We start from the raw sequence: 18,878 nt of genomic DNA, 5'->3' as shown, positions 1-18,878 counted from the left end.
ATAGAAATGAGAAACATGTAACACCTGAGTTTATTATGCCTCGCACACAGGAGTTCTTTAAAAGTGTTCATTGATTTGTCCCCAAGTTACAAGACAAAAAAAAAAAAGAGGTTCGGAGTGTGGCTAGATTTTTCTATGACTTTCAAGGAATTTCATAGCCTACTTCAAAATTTAAAAATTTGCAAAATATTATTTATTTAAAAAAATTTAAATCACAGCATGAAAACAATGTAAAGAAGTGAGTTGTTTTTTGTTTGTTTGTTTCATTTTGTTTTGTTGTTGTTGTTGTTGTTGTTGTTGCTGTAAGCCTATTTTGATGGCTACATTTTTTTGGATGGAATGACTATCTTTCTAGGCTACTGACATTAAGACTCTTCCCCCTACCCCCCCCCCACCTTTGGACATGTGCTTTAAAAAATTATCTTCTATTTCAGCTGTAGGTTGGTGCTTTCCATTTGGGTCTTCTCACTCATGCTGTTTAAAGAGATTTAGTAATATTTAATTAAGATTCCTCAATTAATAGCAAAACCAAATGCATTGTGAGAGCTTTGATTCCCAAGTGGTAATTTGAAAATATTATTGATTTGAGTGTGCTCACACACGCAGCTTTGCCAAATCAGCTGAATCCAGCTTCATGGCAAAATCTGGCCTTGAGTTCTCTCAACCTGTTAGCATCCTCCATCTGTGACAAGTGACATCTACTTTCCCCCCCATTTTCTTATGTTGAGACTACCTTTTATCTTATCTCATCCATTAACTAGCCTCATTAACTAGCCCAAGCTTATACTTTCGGAAATTTAAATTTAGTGGATCGGGGGTGGAGCCTAAGCACATATATTAAAAACGAAAGCAACCAAAAAGTTCTTCAAATGATTCTTATGTGCTAAGAGGACACCAGGCATCAGTTAAATAAAAGGCAAAATTTGAAACCCAAATGTCAATACAGACACGATCTCTAAAGTTCTCTGTTTTTGGAAGTTAACTGGATTTAACTGTGACATGTGCATGGTCTGAGTGAAATTAGACAAATACTGAAACGTAAGTAATATGTCGCCGTATTTTATATTTCTCCTTTTGTCTTCTCAGCCATCATGTATGTCATGGGAGCACTTGGTCCTGCAGTGGGATATTTATTAGGTGGACTTCTTATTGGTTTTTATGTTGATCCCAGAAATCCTGTTCGCCTTGACCAGAATGACCCTCGTTTCATTGGAAACTGGTAAGAACTGTTTACTAAAATTTTCATTTCATTTATTACTAATGAGAGAGTACCTTCATCGTTGAAATAAAAATTTTCCCAATGGGAAGATGAAAAATAACTAAAAATCACCCAGGAGGAGGTGGTAGGCAAAATAATAATCTCCTAAAGTTATCCATGTCCTAAACCCTAGAACCTATGAATATATCACCTTCCATGGGAAAAGGGACTTTGAAGATGTGATTAAGTCGAAGACCTTGAGATGGGAAGATTATCCTGCTCGACCCGATATAATCATGAGGGTCGTTATAAAGGAAAGAGGGGGCAGGAGGGGCAGAGGAAGAAAAGGAATTGTGGTGATCGAGTCAGAGGTTGGAGCGATGTGCTTTGAAGATGGAGGAAGGGACCGCGGATTGCAGGCGGACTCTAGAAGCTGGGAAAGCAAGGAAACGGGTTCTTTCTTAGACCCTCCTGAAGGAATGCAGCTCCGTCAACCCATTTTAGACGTCTGACCTCGAGAACTAGAAGAATACATTTGTGTTGTTTTAAGCCCCTAAGTGCGTGGTAATTTGTTGCATCAACTACAGGCACCGAATACGGAGGGTTCGGGAATCTTGGCTCAGTCCTCAATCTTGAGGATGGAAGCGTTCGTTTCCTTTATAGCAGAAGGGAGGAAAGGGTGATGTGGCTGTGCTGGGACTTTCCTGTGAACTTCAGTCAAAGCTTTCACGGTCTTTTCTGTGTCTTTAAAAAAATATTTCCCCCCGCTTCCTTATTATGTCCACCGCTTTGTCCACCGTTCCCACTGCCCAGAACCCCAGCCCTCCTCTCTCGTCGTCACACTTGGTGAATGGGTCGTTTCACTCAGCGATAGTTTGTTTCTCTGTGTGGGCTGGAGACTTAGCTTCTCCGTCACTCGCCAGCCCTCAGTTGTCCTGCTAAATAATAAATTAGGACTTCGAATGGGAGCTCCACTTTAGACGTTAGGTTATTTATTCAAAGAGCCAGCGCTGTTTGTGTTCTTAGCCCTTTACTTGAACGTAGGTTTTTTCTTTTTCTTTTTTTTTCAGTATTGTAAGCACTAACTGGAAGTATTAGTGTCCCGAATTCGTTTAACATGGATTCGTAATAGGTATATATCGATAAGAAATTTTCATTTTATAGCAGAGAATACTGCAGCATTAGACATTAGGGTCAAGAATTGCTTTCTAAAGAGTTTCTTAGAGTTCTCTCTCTGCTTCGTTATAAGGTAATAACCTCATAACTTCGAGTCCACGGGAATAGATGTTTAACACGGTCTATTTTCAAAGCAGTTAACAAATATTAATTAAGCCACACGACACTTCTTACTTTCTTAAGTAATGCTCTTTGCCCGTGGACGTGCTGAGATTTCGATGAGCCAGGCCTTCCACAATTTTGAAATTATACAAAAGGAAATTCCCTCGTCAGCATTAGGGGAATAACACAGGAATTTTAAGTTCTTTACTGATAGTGAAATTTTTGGTCTCCACTAGAGATTTTTTTTCCTTCAAGTTTTGAAATAAATCAGAGTAAGGATTGTTTTTTTTTGATTCTCAGAAAACTAGATTGTTAAAATATATTCACGAACATCCCATCTATATTCTGTGTTCCATACAGACGTCCGCGAGAAGTGCAGGGCAATAAGGGAATATCTGGGAGGAGAGAGGCAAAGGGGACTGACTCGGGGTCAGGGAGAAGCGAGCAGGGGCTTTAGGCTCACGTGTGCTTTCTGCCGTCTTTAAAAAGTTTTCTAGTAGACGTCAACCCAGTTGGTAGCAAAGTGGAGTGATTGAGAGGGCAGACGCTGAAGTCATAGTCTCCTGGGTTTTGGTCCCAGTCGGCCACCGCAGAGCCATGTGACCTTGCGGAAGTTACTTTACTTCTCTTTGTCTCAGTGGTTGCTGTCATTTTATCAATCTGTAAAATGGAAGCAGTTACAGTACCTACCTCATAGGGTCGTTGTGAGGAGCGAATGAATCTATATGTGCAGAACTCTGTAGTTCTTGCTACCTAATATGTGTGAGTTATTATTTAGTCCTTTGAATTTCATCAATGTTCAGGGAGTTTTATTCATTTTAACGGCCCAGCATTAGTCCTACGAATGATGAAATTTCTCAATATGCAAATCTAAATAGGGGTCAATTTAAAATGAGGTTTGTTTATTGAGTAGCCCTGCTCGTAAGACTTCTACCTTGAACAAAGGCATAGTTATCTGACGGTGTGACTTTATACCATGCCTTGCAGAATGATATGTTTTCCCATAAACATATGCTGAAAGAGTGAAGGGGGAAATGGACGATTCACGCTAGCATTTATCGGGAGGTTTCTGTGTCAAGCATTACACCAAGAACTTTACACACATTTTCATTTAAGCCTTGTAACAACCATCTGTAGTCGCTTATCTTTTGCCCGTTTTGCAGATGAGGAAATTGATGCTCAGCCATTTGAATAACTTGCCCGGAGCCTCAGAGTCAGTGAGAGCTGGGAGGAACTGGGTCCAGGTGGATGTTTAGTCCGTAGACTTAACCCACCCCTTTTAGAGAGCAGTCTCTGGGTAATGGTGCATTAAAAGGAGGCAGGGACCCTGGCTTTTCAATTTTGGCTCTCACTCAGGTGTCTTTTTCCAGCGTATAATGCGCACTTTCTTGTCCTACTCAGCTTTCCTCGGTGTCCCCTTTAGGACCAGCGTTACGTCACGCGTTCACTACAGTGTCACTGTTGAATGCGGGCTGGCTGGCTCTGCTTAGAGATGCCCCCAAACTTTTATATTATTGTTTATTCCCTATAATTCTTTCTCTTCTTCTGTTTTTTTCTCTCGCTTTGGGAGATGTTTGCATTACAATTTTGAGTCAATGGCTCTGGGGGGGTGGCGGTGGGAGTATATATCTACGTAAAAACAAACAAAACCAGCTACTACGAATTGATTGCAGACAGGGCAGACATTTTATTAGGTGCATTCCATACATGGTCTTATTATTTTGGTGACCCCAAAACAGTTATTTTTACCCCCTGCCCCTTTCAGATGAGAAAGCCAGTTCAGAAAAGCAAATAACTTCTCTAGGATCTTAGAGCGAGTAAGTGGCAAAGACAGGAGAAAAACCCAGTTCTGTCTGAAGCCGCAGCTCAAGAACTATCCCTTACACTATGCTGCCTGCCCTCCTGTGGAGAGAGCAGGAGAGGTCTGGGGACCTGGAGGTTCAGGAGAAGTGATTGTAGGGTTTGTAGAAAGATTCAGGAATGGTCGATGAGCAGGGCCGGGTTAGTAGACGCCTTGTAAGCAGCCAAGTGCTCAAGGGGCCAGATATTATAATAGCTATGTTCCTGCAGACAGATGACTTTGTTTTTTAAAAACTATTTTATTCGATTTATTTATTCAAGACATTTTTTTGAGTACCTAACTTGTGTCAGGCGGTGGGTTCATGATTATATTCTGACTAAGTGAGATCGCTACAAGTCTGCCCTGAGCAGTCTTCTCAAAATAAAACCTCCTCCGATTGTCTTAAAATCTTTATTTGATATAACCTTAAAAATGTTTGAAAATAACACACTGGATTATTAATGACTCGTTCTGGAAATCCTTCTCTCAGCTAAGCTATGACCTTTAGCAGCCGACGACACTAAACACTAATACAAACACTATTTTTACAAATGAGTTTTCACTTTGCAATTGATCTATATTCTTACTGGGTTGAATTCAGCATTACGCTTAGAATGCTGCTTGTGTTCTGGTGACAACTGATGGGAACGTGTCCAGACAGAGGACAGAGTCTGAGTGCTCATGAACTTGGAAGCTTTCAGGATGGAGTTTGGAGTCGAGGAATCCTAGTTAGAAAGTGGTGGGGCGTGTTAGGTAGGACCTGGGGCCTCTTTTTGCTAAGAAAAGGAGACTGAGAAATTAACCCGGTCTCAAACGCAGGACTAGGAGTCCAGTTCCCCTCCCTGTACGTGCCTCCTGGTCTCTGCAGCATGGCGGCCTCAGACGAGTTCAAAAAAGGAGCCTCAAGTTCCGCTTCTTGGAAACTTGCTGACCCGCAGTCCCCCTGTCTGAGCCGCTGTGGCATTCAGAGTCTATAGGACGTGATGTGACACTTAGTTGTACGCATCCTTGCATATTTTGGAGATTGCTTCTTACATTTCAGCTCACTTACCACTAGATCGTACATTCACAAAGGCAAGGAGCAAATGAAATGTCCTGGGTGGCTCTCGTGGTTTAGCATTGTGACGGGGAGCTAAGAGGATCAGAGCACTCTCAAGGGTTTGTAGAAAAATATTAGAGTGCCATCGGCCAGTTAACATGGTTTTCTTCTAAGAAAAAATCTCTATATTGGCCCGCAAAGCATGCTATAGAGTCTGTATTATTTTCCTGTTAAGTCTATGAGTTATTGATTTATTGTAAAATACACATCGTAGCAGGACAATGTTAACTGGCAGAACTAACATATATGTGCTTAAAATACTCAAATGATATTCTAGTCAAGGTGCTGATTATAATATTCATTATAATACCAGTATAATTATTGGGTAGATTTCTCGTTTGTATTGCAGAGAGGGAATATTCCTATATTTTCTTTGTCCAACTTTCTACCGCTTCACAGTGATGAAGGTAAAAAGTTTTCGCTGGAGAATTCTATCACCCCAAACTTCTACTTTGCTAGTTTGTTCTCACTCATATTGCAAAAGCCGTAAACACTATTCACATTTCCCAATTTTTCAGGTGGAGCGGATTCCTCCTTTGTGCCATTGCAATGTTTCTTGTGATATTCCCAATGTTTACTTTTCCAAAAAAGCTTCCGCCTCGACACAAGAAAAAGAAAAAGAAAAAATTTTCTGTCGATGCCGTCAATGATGACGACGTTGTGAAGGAGAAATCGAATAACAGTGAACAAGTGGACAAAAAAGTTTCTTCTATGGGATTTGGAAAGAATGTCAGAGGTAAAGCCTATCTCTTTAATAACTAAAAATGATCTGAAACACTTTAGATTAGTGTTACTTAAACCACGATTCCAGCCTGGTGCTGCCTACCACCCATTGATGTAATTTTATGCAGTAATTTTATGCCTGTTGAATCTAATCATAATTAATTTTGACAGTAATTTTATGCCTGTTGAATCTAATAACAATTAATTGGGCTTATATTGAATATGTTTTTTTTTTTTTAAATTCGCTTTTTGTAACGATTCATCTTTAATGTATTTTACGAAAGTGTCAATACGTGATAGACTGGAAATAATAATAATAATAATAAAATGATTCTTCCTTATAGATTGGGAAGCACTGAGTTAGATCCAAAGATACAGACATTTACATAGATAGCATTTACTATCTTTATGGATGTCTGATTTTTTAAAATGCCGATCGCATGGTCTAAGGGATGGTTTGTTTCAGGGCAATGGTGGGTTTGGTGGTATAGCCTGATCCTAACATAAATATAAAACCTACCACTAGACAGAAATCTCGCTCAACAGTCGCTCTGTCCATGCTCGTAAGTGACCAGAGAGAAGGGCAGTCAGGGGGTGGGCTTCCAAACTCAACGCAGAAACATCTAGAAAGTCTTAGTGATGCATTCTGGTCTACTTTTTCATTTTTATTTCTCTTAAAAAAAAACGATGACCTTATTAAAGGTGGGTTAGGCAATTCTCAAACCTAGACAGTTCCCATGAATCTTCACCAGCCAGTCTTTGTCCTGTAGTCAATATATCGGTTAAGTGGCAATGAGTTTATTTAATCCAAGAAACCTACAATGCTACACTCTTATTAGTTTCTGCTATTTCCTGAATCCATGAATTGATAATTTTTTGGAAGAGCTGAAGCCGAATATTTATCAAGTGCTTACCCTGGTCAAGGTCGTGTTAGGTAACGTTCACCTAAGGCACGTTATCCTCTGACTTTGGCTGTGTATGCAGGGAGGCCAGAGAGGCACCGTCCGGCCCCCTGCCCGCCTCATCGTTTTGTTACAACTGTGTGTACTTTCGGAACTGCCAAAATTTCTTCTTCTGCTTTCATAACAAAAAGAATCCTCTGGAAGCCCTTGTGACCTGCGCCCTTACTCCGTGCACCATCGTGTTTCATGGATGTGTTAGGGACCATTATGGCCACTACCAACAGACTGACTTTTTTGTTTACAATTTTGTTGAAAACAAGCAGTGTTGATGCTAAAGAATTTACAAGACAGGAATGGACTTGGCATCTTCATTTATGGAAAACATAAAGTAGAATATAAAGTAGACTTAATTTATGGAGAGATAAAGGCATACGTAAGCTAAAATGGTATATTTTATAGTTTGGGAATAGATGCCTTGAGTGTGAAACAGACGCTCTATCGGAGAGCGGATAGAAGAGAGCGAGAAGGTCGATAGGAAATGCCAACAGCAGATACCACTGTTGATGGGAACGGAGTTCTCCTGGAGGACGCAGCGTGGACAGTGCTGTCACTGTCCCATCCGTACTCTGGACCTTACTGTCTTCATGGCGGAGGCCCGCTGGTTGTCAGTACTCGCATCGTTCGTGTGAAGGTTTTCTATGTGGGCTGGGAAACTGCTTGGCTCCCGCTTGAGGCAGGTTCAGATGCCAAGGTGTCAGCACACTGGCCTCCCCACACCCCACCGAAGCAGCCTTAAACAATGGCAGACAGACGCCCAGCCCCCTCGCGTCATGGCTGAGACAGTCCTTCGGTGTGCTCCGCATCCTCTGGGGGCTGCCCTCTGCCTGTGCATCATGTCCATGCTCCCGTCCAGCACTTCCTGAACCAAATGAACGTTTGAACTTGAATTCTTGTCTCAGGACCTGCTTCTGCGGGGACATGCACTTAGGCAGGCAGGTTCAGAATTTTTAAGTTATTTTAAAAAATTGAATCTGTACGCTATTTTATTGCATATCTTCTTGTGCTGCTAAGGACTGCTCCCCACCCTCTTTTCTCTGCTCAGTTTCATGGTTCAGAATATTTTCTTTTAAAAGAAAGAATAAGAGGAGGCTTTTAACAGTAATGGGTAGTTTGTTTATAAAATCTGTTTCTGTTCTGATTGTCTTGTATTTCGGATTAATTCTCAGCCTTCTTAAATCTGTGCCTTAATCCTGATGACTGATCTCACTTCTGTGGCTAAACCTCCTGATTAGGACACAGAGCTGGTTCTTTTTATTATTTCCACCTGTACTGGAGTCTCCAGTTGTATCTAGACGGGAACTTCAAGAGACACTTTTTTTTTCCTGTTAAAAGGGAATTCCGTTTTAATGGGATCGTAACAGGAGAATGTTCTGCTAAAAATAATTCAAATTATATTGGCGATATTGAAATAATGTTCAATTAGAATATATAAAGTTAATTTATCTTTATCTTATACATATTGACTTCCTTTAAGGTATCTAATACCTCTCAACTATAGAAAATGAAATTAGACCTATAGTCTGACATTTAACCTGATTTTCAAAAGAACAAGTTAAATCTCTGGGAATTATTCCAGTGTTGACATAATTCATATTAGACAGCTGAGATGCGTTATTAAGGTATTTAGTTAAAGAATGGTTGCTAAGATTTTCTTTTGAGTTAAATTTGAGTTTGATTCCCAGGTCATCTTTCCTCTTGTTCTGTTTTCTGGAGCAGGGCTTCTCCGGGTCTTTATTTCATGCATAAAATTTGAATATAGTATTAGCTCCTTCAGAGAGGTGGTGGAAAGATAGCTGTTAACGTGTACTTCCTGAAAAAGAAAATGATTTGGGCCATGCTGAACGGTGCCCTTTTGGAAAGTTCTATTGTAGAGAGCACCAGAAGAAAATATACTATATTTTTGACTCTCTGCCTCCATATTTTAATGTTAGGCATTGAGAAAGTCTGACTCAGTGTTTCTAGATTCTTAATATAAATTATGCAGGAATAAGAGTGTTTTATAAAACACCACAAAGGAGAAAGAATTTTTAGTGTGTCTGTATCACCTTTCCATAAAAAGATTAGCACTGATTGCACCCAAATCTTACCAATAAAAATAAACACCTAAAATATTTACGTGGATCAATTTTTCTGAGGTTTGAGGTCCATTTTGATGTCTTCTAAATTTAACTGGGTATCTTCCTAAATAGAAAACTTTGGGTGGAAGTTAATCATAAGAAAAAAAAAAACTTTTTGTGTCCACTTTTAATTTTTTAAGCTTAATTGCATAGCATTATAAATTAGCATAAAATATAACATTTTTTTCTGCTAGACTTTTATGTTAGAGTGTAATATGTTTACAATATTAACTAAATAAAGGGGTCACTCTGAGGTGATGAACGATTTAAAGAGGCCATTGAAGTTTACAGAATTTTTACCACTAAAGGATTATATTGTCACCATTTAATCCAACAACATTCACGCTATGGAAGGGGTCATATACTCCATGCTGTGGCAGATATGAAGATGAGTGAGCCGGGCTTTGCTCTCAGAGAGCGTACAGTCCACTGAGGGAGACAGGACAAATACAGATGAGAATATGCTAAAGACCATAAAGGAGGCTGGACACAGTGGCGTGAGGTTCAAGGGCAAGCAAGGGAACGTCTAGTCTAGTTGAGGGATCGGGAAAGGTTTCATGGAGGCGGTGGCATTCGTGATGAACCTTGGAAGACGGGGAGAATTTCAGTAGATGGAGGGGGCATGGTGGGAGTATTCTAGTCAGAGAGAGCAAAGGCAAGAAGGTCAAGTGTATTGTGGCTATGTGTTGGCTATGCATGGCAGAGGCCTGGGTGGGAAGGTTGGGAAGGCGAGGTAGGGCCATGCGGTGCGTGGAGGGCTTGAGTTCTAGCTTTGCACTGAGTCCATCCCTAATGGGCAGTGGGAAGGTCTGAGAGGACGTTTGGCAGGCGTTAGGGAGAGAAAGGGTGGCCCAGGTAGAAAGCTATGGACAGAGGCCAAGTGAGGGGTGCTGATGGTTTTGACTAATACAGAAGGAAAGGGCAGGGCCCCCCTAAACTGGTCTCCCCGCTTCTCTCCCTGCCCTTTCTGTTGCTTTCAATTCGGCTGCCAGAAGGCTCCTGTGGAAATGCCTCTCCTCCGCTCAAAGCCTCTGCGGTCTTCCGTCTCACTCACAGAGAAGTCCCATCCCCGTGTGACCTCCCAGGGCTACGATCTGATCCCCGGTTACCCATCCGACCCCATCACCTTCTTGCCGTCCCTTTCGTTTATTCTGCTTCAACCACATTTTGCTCATGGCTGGTCCTCAATCGTGCCGGGCACACTCCCACCTCAGGGCCTTTGCACGTGCCGCTCCCATGCTGAGAACGCTCTCCCCCAGATCCTCTCACTTCCTTCAAGGTGAAACTCAGATGGTCCCTTTACAGTGAGGCCTCGCTTAACGACCCTGTTTAAAAATCTCCACCTTCCTCTCCAAAACGTCATATCTCCTTCCCTCCTTTCTTTTTCTCCTTAACACCCATCACTATCTAACATACTATGCATTTTACTTATTTATATTACTTATTGTCTCCACAATGAGAAAGTAAGCTCCATGAAGGCAAGGATTTTTTTTTTGTCCACTGTGCTCCCTGATGAATTTACACCACATAGCAGATAGTGCGTATTCGATGAATGAATTACTGAAAGCTGAGGAGGGAAGAAAAGGGTTGTGTCTATAGGATGTGGTAACAGAGATGGGAATGATGGGGAGGGAGGTACCAAAGATGGATTCCGGGTTCCAACTCAAGTAATGGGGAGAAGAACTAGCTGAGGGGGTCAGAAGGAATCAGTTGTGCATTGGAGCTTACCAGGAACACCGAGAACCATCGCATGTGGCCCGTAGCTAGACATTTTAAAGCTAGTGAAGTATGGAATGTGTTAGAGCCTTTCCTTGACTCAGCAGAGGGAGAGATGACCCAGAGCCCCGTGCCTGGGCCATGCAGTCATAGCCCTTTTGCATATTTATTGCCTTTGCGTCTTTGCTGAATTGCACGGTGCAGCTTTTATTGGAAGCTGTTGCTTGAATTTCCCATATTGCATAGGAGGATGGCTCAGTGCCCTTTCCATGAAACCCTGTTGCTTGAGAACAGTGGTTCTCAAACTTAGTCTACTAGGAAGTACCGCGAGGGTTTCTTAAAATCCAGAGTGCTGGGCCAGGCCCCGAGTATCTGATCTAGGTGGCCTGGGGTGTAGCCTGAGGACCTGCATGTTTAACAAGGGGTGATACAGATGCCGGTGGTCCAGGGACCACACCATGAGAATCACTGCTCTAGAACATAAGGAAGAAATGAGAATGTTTTGCTAATGAGAACGTTTTGTTTTCTCTGAAGGAATGAGAATGTTTCTGCTAATGATGATTATACAACTTTTTGCTTTGGAATCAAATTTGAACCCTGGGAAAGATCTTATAGACATATTTGATTCTTTTCTCTGGTTTTGATGTTCTGCTCTGCTTTATCTTCTCTATTTCTAATTCTTTGTTTCATTTCCCTTTTACGTTTTTTTTGTTGTATGTATGTTTTCTTGTGATAAGCTGAACCTTTAGATTTGGTCTTTCAGCTTATGAGGAAAAAGGTAACTGGCCTGGCAAAGAATTCTTAACAAAAAGAAAGCACTTTCTTTACATTCAGTGGAGATGGACTGTGGGGTTGCTCATCAGAGAGGTATCTACCTAGAAAGATACATAAAAATATTCATCAAAGCTGCATTTAAGCAAGCAGGGTAGCACTCTGGCCAGTAACTACTAGTCATATATTCTGGGGCTCCAGGGTCCCCCTTTCTGTCCCCTGTCTGCAGAGAAGTAGCTCAGGAGCTTCACGTGCTCGCCCAGAGGTGACTGTGGCCCATGGTCACCCGATTCCTTCTGTGCCTTTAATGGCAAACAGGGAATGCCTTTGCCAGTGTGGGTGGGAGAAATGGGAATACTTTCAGGGGGAGTCTGGGGATCGTTAGTTTCAAAGAAAATGAGCAGGAATGAAATGAAATGAAATGAATGAAATGAAAACGAGCAGGACAGTTGGGTCCTATGTGGGCCACGTTACATAGGAAGGGCAGCTTTGGTTTTGCTTTTACAGAAAGACGTGACTAGAAGTAGTTTGATGTTCTCGGCTAACAGGTGTCAAAATGTTATATCTGCTACCTGCCTATGAAATACACAGGATGGCACAAGACTTGCAGGCCATACAGGTTATCGAGGTGTCCACTGCATTGGTGGCGGTATGTTTCCTCCAGCTTGTTGAGGCACCCGAAGGCTTAAAAGTACATAAATAGTGGGGACAAAAAGATTAGAGGTAAAGGAAAAATTAAATACTCTAAGTTCTTATAAAAGAAGGGAATCAAGGAATCTCATGGAGAGGCGTTAAAGGGAGTGGTTTTATAATTTGTACCTGCAGGATTTTGGTTTATGGAAGTGACTGCGTGACGACATGGAGAGGTCAATGCCATTGAAAGAAGAATTTATTGCTTACATTTCTTGAGAGAAGGGGCCACACTGTGCCATGCAGGGCCACAGGGGCAGCACCAGGTTTTGGTCAGTCAACAAAAGTAGCAAGGGAAAAGCCAAGGGCAGAGCCTGGGTTTCCTTGAGAATGACAAGGCAGGCCAGAGCGAACAGCTTATGATCGGCTAGTCTGAATAATTCCAGTGGGCTCTGGGCTGCAAGGGTGGTCTCTGCTTGTTTGGTACCCGATGCTAGGTCATTTAGGGTGGGGGAGATACTGGCGGTGCATGAGAGTTAGACAAGGGGGTGGTTGGGTCTGTAGACTCAGGATTGGTCAGTTTGCATATAAAAGATGTGCCTTTTCTGCTTGTTCAATCAATGTTTCCCTCACGTTTTACTTTTTTATTTAAGAAACTGGCATTATCGAAGACTTTTAGGAAAGAGCTAGACTGGTTCGATAACTCTATGGAGACGTGGGTGGCGATATCTATCAAGAAAACTTCTCTGTTTCCTTTTCTCTTTCACAATTATCTTTATTAAGCAACTGCTACAGGACGAAGAACTCAAGATACATATATGAAAACTTACAGTGTGTGCCTTCAAAGGGAGGTAGAAAGGAAAATAGACATAATAAAATATAAGTATTTAAGTGGAGACACGTACATTCTAAGGAAGGTTGAAGGAAGAAGAGGAAGGAATTCTTGAGTTAGCTGCCTGAGTCAGGAAAGACTTTTGGAAGATGACATGTTGCTGCATCCTTTACAAACTGTAGGGTTTTGCTTTTTTTTTTTTTTTTTTAAATTTGTTTTAGAATATACAAGTAATACGTGTGCATGGTAGAAAATTTAGAAACTATGTAAAAGTTTAAAGTATAGAATAAGAGTGATTCACAGTCTGATTCCTGAACTTTAGTAAATGCTTAAGTTTCTTTATAATAAAAAAGTATATTTTGAAAGTAGATAGAGGTGGCAGTTGTACCATTGTGAATGTACTCATCCTTCCTGGTTTTGTGTCAATTTGCCCTTATAAATGAATTTGTAGGATTTCTTAGCATTAATTTAGTTCTAAAAAGTGACGATCTCTATCGTTATTTCATCTCTTCTTTGTTATGCTTTTTGCTGCCTCTTTGACCTTACAATGACACAGTTATAAATGACACCAAGAAACATCTGTAGCATAACAACTAGGTATTTGGCTACAAATTTATGGACTTAGCAACTTATTTGCTAACTTAGTTTTTTAAACTTTGTGCTTTTGAAATAATTTTGAATATACATAAAAGCCACAGAAATAGCACACAGAACTCCTGCGTACCCTGCACCCAATCCCCCATCGTTGATGTTATTGAGCCATCTGCGAAGTTGAAGATATGATGCTCTACTACCCCGTAGTATTCCATGTGTGCTTCCTAAATACAAGGACACTCTCCTACGTGACCACCAGGCAGCCATCAAAGTCAGAAAATTAACATCGATCCCGTGCTGCCATCTAGACCACGTGCCCCACTCAAATGTTGCCTATTATCCTAACAATGCCCTTTATATCCAAGATCTAATCCAGGACCACACGTTGTGTTCAGTTGTCCTATCTCTTCATCTCCTTCAGTCTGGATAAGTTCCCCATATGTTCTTCTCTTTTATGACCTTGATCTTTTTAGAAAGTAACTTTATAAAATATCCCCCAACTTGGGTTGAATGATGTCCTCTCTTGACTTAAGCACTTTTGTGGACATATCACTGAAATGACGCTGTGCTCGATGTGTTGTAACGGAAGCCACACGAATTTGCCTTGTTACCAGTTAGGTGAACTTTTATCACTTGGACAAAATTGTATCTGCCAGATTTTTCCACTGTAAAGTACATAAATATATTGCAGTTATAAATCAATATATTGCCCTGGGAGAGATAGAAGCCTGGATTCCTGTCACAACATAATGGCCAACTAATTAATACATAAGCTCGTCGTATATGTTTCTGTTTAATATATATTGTTGATTCTTTAATGCGGAACCCGTGGCCACAGCACTCTTGCTCAGGCCTGCAGGAAGCTCATCTTACACATGTGTTTTCTCTGCGAGGCACATCGCAGCCCCTTGTACTTAGAAACACTACACAGCACTCCAGCACTATGCCTGGGGACGGGCGGCGGGGTGGGGGGGCAGTGGGGGAGGGAGGATTTTAAACAATGAAATCACCAAAGCACAAAAATGTGAAAAATGTGGCAATATATTGTGAAAAGGACACTTGTTTCCAGTATGAGAGCTGAAACAAGAAGGCCTTGTCTTGTGCAACGTCAGCCAAGAATCTGTGTATCCTGCGACTCACGCTTTTTGCCATTCTGCGCATGTCCTTGAAGGACTGTGTGCTGCTAGTATTGATTTTCTAGTTACAAGTGAATTCTGGCGAGTGGGCAGATTTGCGAATACTGAATCTGTAAATAATGAGGAGTGACCCTTTCTTGTTCCTATTAAACTCTCACTTAACCATTTTTGGCATCATTTGAGCTCAGATTGTTCCAGATTTGGCCACTGGGAATCCTTCCTGTTGTCTTCCCTGTCTTTCTCACATGTCCCCATCATTCTTTGACTGTTTGTTTACTTTCTTGTTCAGTGAGATTTTCCAGGCTCATCTTGTATTTTCTCTGCCCCAGCTCTGAAGTTAGACATTTCTCCAAGGAACTTTGGTTTCATTTAATGGAAAATGACACTTAGAAACCAATAGCTGTGTGCCAGGTGGGCTCATTGCTACCAGGGTGTTATTACTTCTAAGCCCTATTAGTAGAAAGAGTTAGAAAATATGTTTATGTACACACACACGCTGCCCCCTATCTGTCATCAATCTATCATTGTCTTTGTCTATGTCTGTCCATCTGTCTATCATCTATCTATCTATCTACCTGTCTATCATCTATCTATCTACCTGTCTATCATCTATTTATCTACCTGTCTATTATCTATCTATCTACCTGTCTATTATCTATCTATCTATCTATCTATCTATCTATCTATCTATCTATCTATCTATCTCATCTATTTATCATCATCTATCTCATGAATACATACCAATACCTCCAGTTCCAATCTTAAATCTCAGATATCCATATTTGTAACTCCCTCCTCTGGCAGTTAGAAAACTGACTTCTATCATTCTCAATGTCTTGACTTATTTGCTTACTCCCTCTGTATGTAAACAAACTTCCAGCCCCATCAAGCAAAGACACAGTCCTGGACACCTGACCCACCCCACTCCTGCAGGACAAGTGTGCTGAAAGTTTAGCCCCAGCCAAGGGAAAGGAGGAAGAGGAAAGAAAAAAAAAAAGCTAACTTAAAGGTTTTTAAAGTCTGAACTTTTGTTAAATTCTTCTTAAATAACTGGGCTTTTTTTTTTTTTTTTTATGAAAGAAGAGAGAAACATCACATATATTTTTAGTTACCTTTGATTTTAGAAGGTTATTTTACCATACCAAATGGGTGAGAAAGAAAAACCAGTTTTATATAACTAGTATCTTTTAAAATATTCATGTGATATATATGTCATCTTCTTGGATTAAAAAAATTTTATTTTATATTTTCCCCAGATGTTTCAGATTCAACACATTGGCTTTAATATAACAGCTAAACTTAACTTGAATCTTTAACTGTTGATATAAAATCTTAACTTTCTAATTTTTAAATTTTGAATATGACTTTGATTTGTAGTGTTTACAAGAGAGTATTGGGTAATTTTACGACATATTTTGATTACATTTTTTTCTGATGTGTTTATCCATGTTAAAAAAAGTATGTATCTTAATTTTTCTCTTAAAATGTTTATTTAAACTTTAAACAATTAAATTAAGTTATAGAACATTAAATTTAATTTACATTTTAAAAAGATAATAACAGTCTTGCCTTCCTAAGTTGTAAATTCCCATGAATAGGCAATAAATTATAGCTTTAACAGTAGTCGTTGCTTAATTTTTATGAAATGATTTTATTATGTTGTTGCACATAGAGATAATTGTTCTGATAACTGAGATGACTGTACATGTCAAAAATAATGTAGCTTACCTTTTCCATGAAGATATATAAAGATTACATGAATGTGAGGTAATTCACATTATAAACTTGGAAAAAATATATAGCTATATATGCAAGAATTTTTTATTTTTCTCTTTACCAATCTTACTTCCATTCACAGAATTTCTTGCTGTTAGAGAAGTATACACTTGACTGCATATAAATACAGTTTTGATTTGATTTTTACTTAAATATTATATATAAATATATAATCTATATTATAAATTTATATATATGCATACATTTATACAGCAGCCAGCTTTGTTCATTAATAAAATTATGAGTTCTTTTATGCCAGTATGTAAAGCTTATTTCAGTTTTAACTACTGCACAGTATTTCATTATATGGCTGTGCCATAATTTAAATACTTCCTGTTGATTGACATTTAGGGTTTTTTTTTTCTCCACATGGCGCTGTGATAAACAGTGCTGACATGAAAATATTTGCACATACATCCTGATGCATGTATATGGCAAGTTCTGTGAAATAAATGCCTACACTCGAGGATGAGATTTCTCTCTCTTGCTTGAGAGGCAGATGGGCAGGTGCCAAGTGACCACCTCTGGGCTCTCATGCTCCTTTAGAGATCATTTCACTGTGTTCCAAAGTCCTTAGGAGTGTCTGACCTGGTGGCCTTGTTCCTTGTGCCATTTTAGCTGTATTGTTTCCTGTTTTGTACTCAGGCTAAGAGGTTAGACATTCAACATCAGGTAACAGTGCCTCTGCTCTGGGTGCCTGCAATGCTGGGTCAAAGAGATGGCAACTCAGAAGTGCATCTTCTCAGGGGAGTGCTAGTTGGGTGAGGTGGAAACTATAATTTAGGACTGTTTTGCAGGTACTTTACAGATTTAGGAGACTTTGGAGTCTTAACAGAGCATAATATTGTTTTAATCAATAAAAATGCAAATAATTTATTTTAAACAGTTTTTGAAACAGTTGTCACAGGTCAGGTACTTCTTGTAAGGATAATCTGTATGGGTATGTTTTTAGATACTTCATTAAATTTTCTTATCCTAGTTGAAAATTTTTTAAAAAATACCCAAACCTATTTAATAAAGGGGATAATTTCTAATCGGTTGTCAGGTTTTCTATTTTTATTCTCTATTCAGTATTCTCAAGTATTGCAGAATGGCTATTTCCAGTTCATTTCAAAAACAATTCAATTTTATTTTATTTTTCATCCCTTGTTTATAACATTCATTTGTCATTTTTGTCATTTTGTAGACCTACCAAGAGCAGCTGTCAGGATCTTAAGCAACATGACATTCCTTTTTGTGAGTTTGTCATACACAGCTGAGAGTGCCATTGTAACTGCTTTCATTACCTTCATTCCCAAGTTCATCGAGTCACAGTTTGGTATTCCGGCTTCCAATGCCAGCATCTACACTGGTAAGGCACTGCCGTTAGAGCTCCTTCAAAACATGATCATTTTTGACCACTAAACTAAAATGCAATGAGTGAAGAGAACTAACGTTCATTCTAACATCAAAGTGTTAAATAAGTTCATTAACAGCTACCTCTCTCCCACCCACCAGATTTTAGGAGGAGGAAGTGTTTGAATGTTTTCTCTTTGCTTCAGATAATATTACTGTGTGACATTTTTACCAATTGTGTTTTGCATATTTATGTTTTTATGGTTCTCAGGTAAAAAGAATGACATAGGCAATGGAATTCAAATGTAAATCTGAATAAATCTTTTCATGGGTTGGCATGAGTCTCAACATATTCGATTTTTAAACACTGATAATTTGAAACATCGATCAGTCCTATGATGGTATCAGGATTTCCCTTTCATAAGTGTGAACAGATTTCAATCTGATTACTGGAGATGCTTGAGTTTAGAAAGAAAGTTTATGAATTTTGTTTAGAAGGTATTTCATGTCTGGGATAACTGTTATTTAGGAGACTTTGATACATGCACCTATAGTACTTAGTGCTCAAATCTTTTTTTTTTTTTTTTAATGTAAATGGGGTATTCAGAAATGTGGGAATATTAGCTCTCAGATATTGGGGGAATTTTCAGTGTATTATATCATATGATATTCTGGATATTTCCTTAGTGGTTTTGAAGATGGTCACATGATTATATCTACCTAAGGCTCATTTTATTAATAGAGTATATTTAAACGCTTAAGTGGAGAATTATGATAATTCTTCCTATGACTTTGGCTCCCACTTTCTCCTCCATGTCCACAAACACACCCAGCAAGCATGAATTATCTGAAAATTAAGAGGCAAAGTTAT

At 39.6% G+C, this 18,878-nt stretch overlaps 1 protein-coding gene across 1 annotated transcript in view; it reads left to right on the top strand.

Moving 5' to 3' along the window:
- The window catches only part of SLCO5A1 (solute carrier organic anion transporter family member 5A1), a 116,428-nt gene that overhangs the window by 46,873 nt on the left and 50,677 nt on the right, over positions 1 to 18,878 (top strand). Inside the window, exons 3-5 of the mRNA XM_023533292.1 lie at positions 1,087 to 1,219; positions 5,934 to 6,151; positions 17,859 to 18,023. Coding sequence (XP_023389060.1) covers positions 1,087 to 1,219; positions 5,934 to 6,151; positions 17,859 to 18,023 — 516 coding nt within the window. The remainder of the gene's footprint in view (positions 1 to 1,086; positions 1,220 to 5,933; positions 6,152 to 17,858; positions 18,024 to 18,878) is intronic.

This window comes from Pteropus vampyrus, unplaced genomic scaffold (assembly GCF_000151845.1).
Source record: "Pteropus vampyrus isolate Shadow unplaced genomic scaffold, Pvam_2.0 Scaffold99, whole genome shotgun sequence".
NCBI classification, from domain to species: Eukaryota; Metazoa; Chordata; class Mammalia; order Chiroptera; family Pteropodidae; genus Pteropus; species Pteropus vampyrus.
This window is presented reverse-complemented; position numbering and strand designations above follow the sequence as displayed.